This window comes from Odontesthes bonariensis, chromosome 10, assembly GCF_027942865.1.
Source record: "Odontesthes bonariensis isolate fOdoBon6 chromosome 10, fOdoBon6.hap1, whole genome shotgun sequence".
Taxonomy (NCBI): Eukaryota; Metazoa; Chordata; class Actinopteri; order Atheriniformes; family Atherinopsidae; genus Odontesthes; species Odontesthes bonariensis.
The window spans coordinates 4201576-4204551 of NC_134515.1; the positions used below are offsets into that span (position 1 = coordinate 4201576).

The 2976-nt window shown below is 46.9% G+C and overlaps 1 protein-coding gene across 1 annotated transcript; it reads right to left on the bottom strand.

The window, feature by feature from the left end:
- Positions 1-313: 313 nt before the first annotated feature.
- pdyn (prodynorphin) lies at positions 314-2038 on the bottom strand. The gene is made up of 3 exons (XM_075475546.1): positions 1940-2038; positions 1454-1590; positions 314-1091 (listed from the first exon to the last, which is right to left on the bottom strand). Exons 2-3 carry the CDS (start codon positions 1574-1576, stop codon positions 501-503), a joined length of 714 nt encoding a protein of 237 aa, XP_075331661.1. The 5' UTR covers positions 1577-1590; positions 1940-2038; the 3' UTR covers positions 314-500.
- Between the last annotated feature and the right edge of the window lie 938 nt (positions 2039-2976).

Below are 2976 nucleotides of genomic sequence, written 5' to 3' on the forward strand. Positions count from 1 at the left end.
ATTATTCAGAGGGTAAAACCACAATATCCAGTTTTTCATCATGAAGGATTTTACTCTATTTTCATTTTAAAAATTTTATGTTTTAACTTTTAATTACATCACATAAAATGCGTCAATTATGAGACGATATACATTTAACATAAATACTAAGGAGGAAGGTTAAAGGTTTCTTTATTTCATATTTATGAGGGGAAATATTGATATTTTCCACCCAAATCGCCCGCGTGAAGCTTTGAAACGTCCAATGTTTTTCATGAGAAAATATAAAATTCTGACCGGAAGTGTTTTTTTGTCGGACAAACATGAAGGTTGGTTTTATTGAGGGTTTTATTAAACAAGCATTATTTATTGAATAAGTGACGATGAGGCAGGTAACACAGAGATGAGTTTTACACAGAAGGCAATAAGCGGGACAGGCAGGCATTATGATGCACCAAACGCTGACATTTCATGTCAACCTGCGCAAGTTCCTTCCAGTTTCCCTCCTCAGCAGGGTTCATCTATAGGCTCGAGTCATCATAGGAGTAATATGGCTCCTCCACTGAGCGCACGGACACTTTGAAGTGGCGGCGCAGAAAGCCTCCGTATCTCTTGTCCCACTTTAGGTTGTTCAACTTTGGCCGGACCCTCCGCATGAAGCCCCCGTAGCGCTTCTGCAGCTCCTCGGGCTCCTCGGGCTCCTCGGGCTCCTGCTCCGTGGAGCTACTCCGCTTTGACTTGGGGCCGAATTTGCGTAAAAAGCCGCCGTAACGTTTGACATAACTGTGGAGGATCTGATCGTCCGCGGCGTCGCCTGCGTCGTCGCCCGCGTCCTGCGGCGCGCCCGCGTCTCTTTCCTCCAGCCGCTTCAAGAAGTCCTCGTATTTCTTGGGCAGCGCTCCGGCCTTCAGGATGAAGTTGTCGCGCCACGGAGAGGACGCGAAGATTTTGCTCTTGTTCTTGTCTATTCTCTTGATGAAGCCGCCGTAGCGCTTGACCAGGTCCGCCTGCTGGCTCTCCCGCGCCTCCGCCGCCGCGTCCTCGCTGAAGTCCGCCAGCCGCGCGGCCTGGCTGCAGCTCTCCAGCTCGCCCTCACATTCCGCGCTGCACGACTGTGGGAACACAGAAACAAGAGTGTGAACTCACATCTGCGCGCTGAAGCGCAACGCACGGATGCGCAAAAAGGCACCTCAACACCTTTTTGTCGTGTGCTGAGCCTTACATTTAAAGATTTTCTGAATATTTACTTTAAAACATTCTGCATCCACGTCTGGATTTCGGAAATTAAAACTATTATTTCATATTAAGGTAAAGTCAGGAAGTTTTTTGTGACTTTTGGTTTTGTCTTTATTCACCAAGTAACAGTTAGACGTCATCCTAAAGCTAGTTCTGGTTTCTTTTGTCAGATTTTATCACAGAAACGCGGTTAAAGTCCAGCAGCATTTTCCCCCCCTTTGCGTAAAGTTGCTCTTACCAGGCTGCTGAAGGCGGCGTCGGGGCGAAGCATCTGTTGCGCGCATTTCTGACACTGCGATGAACAATCTGCGTGGATGGAGGGCGGCAAGCTCAGCATCAGCACCAGGACATACCACTCCATTCTTCACCAGATCCCTGACGCACACAAACAACAGCAAACACACTTTTTCAGGAAGTTTGGATGAGATCGTTCCGGCTCAATCTGAGGATTCAGACTCACATTCATTAAATATTTTCTCCTGTACTGATGGAGAACAAATATCACTCCCTTCTTGAAACAATTCTCACTTTATTCTACATTAAAACACCCTGTTTTACTGCGAGTATATGGAGCCGTGTGCGCTGCGTAATGGCGCACACGGCTCTCGTCGCCAAGTCTTTCTTTCTTTAATCTCTTAATAAATAACCTACCAAAGAGGAGGAACGAGCCTTTTAGATTAAAGTCTCTGTGATATTCTTTAAGTATAAAGTGCGGAGTCGGTACCTCAGGGTTTGGATAGATATTTCCAGCCGTGTTAAGACTCGCAGAGGCGCATCTACCATGGACCGACTCGCTGTCCTCCGTCCAAACGCTGGGCTCTGCGCGGCTCCGCGCCTGTTTTAACAGAGAACCCCGCCTGTGTCATCAGAGCTGCTTCTATTGGCGGACCAATGGGAGGGAGAAGTGCTGCATAAACAATCGCACCACCTCCCTGCTTCAGGAGTTTTTTAACAACGCCCACACACGGAGGTATATGGAAGCGGCAGTGCATTCTGCACATCATCATCGTGGAGCCATCTCTGGGGTGTCTGGATCAAACCTCGAGCGATAAATCACACAGACGTGCTTTCGGATTTCAGTGAGACCGAGGGAACGCAAAGACTTACCTACAAGACTGTTTCTGATCCAGATGCCATTATGGTGCTTTTCACTGGAAACTAAGGCAGAGAATTGACCTGATGCGGATCCATACGCACCCACTCACTGCAGTCTGGATGATTCTGTCAGAAGATTTTAGAATAAATTCATTACTGTCCTGATCAGTCACACAACTCACAATTAATCTCATGTTAATGACATTCTGTAATCTCGATTTTTACCCAAATTTGCTGTTCCCTACCAAGCTTTCCCTTTAGAGAAGGGAAAGGTGACCTTGTGCTTCACCAGGTTGAGATACAGATGCTGCACAAAGGGAATGAGAATGAGAGGGATGCAGCAGAGCACAATCTGGCTGCAGCTGTGAAACCCACACTGACAGGATAAATTAGTCCTATTCAGGTGTCAAAAGTACACACATTTGTTATTTAAAGCTGCAGTCTGCAACTCTTTTTCAAGCATAATGCCTGGAACTGTCCGGGGATTCTGAAAGTAGTACATTAAATACCCCAATACAAAAAAAAATGAGTTCTCCAGGTCCCCTATATGTCCCGCTAGGTCCCTCCAAAGCCAGCAGGTTTGTTTACAAAATTGCAGACCGGACCGGTAAAAGGTAACCAATCAGGTTTACGAGCTGGGCTCTGCTGCCTGTCAATCACCGATTG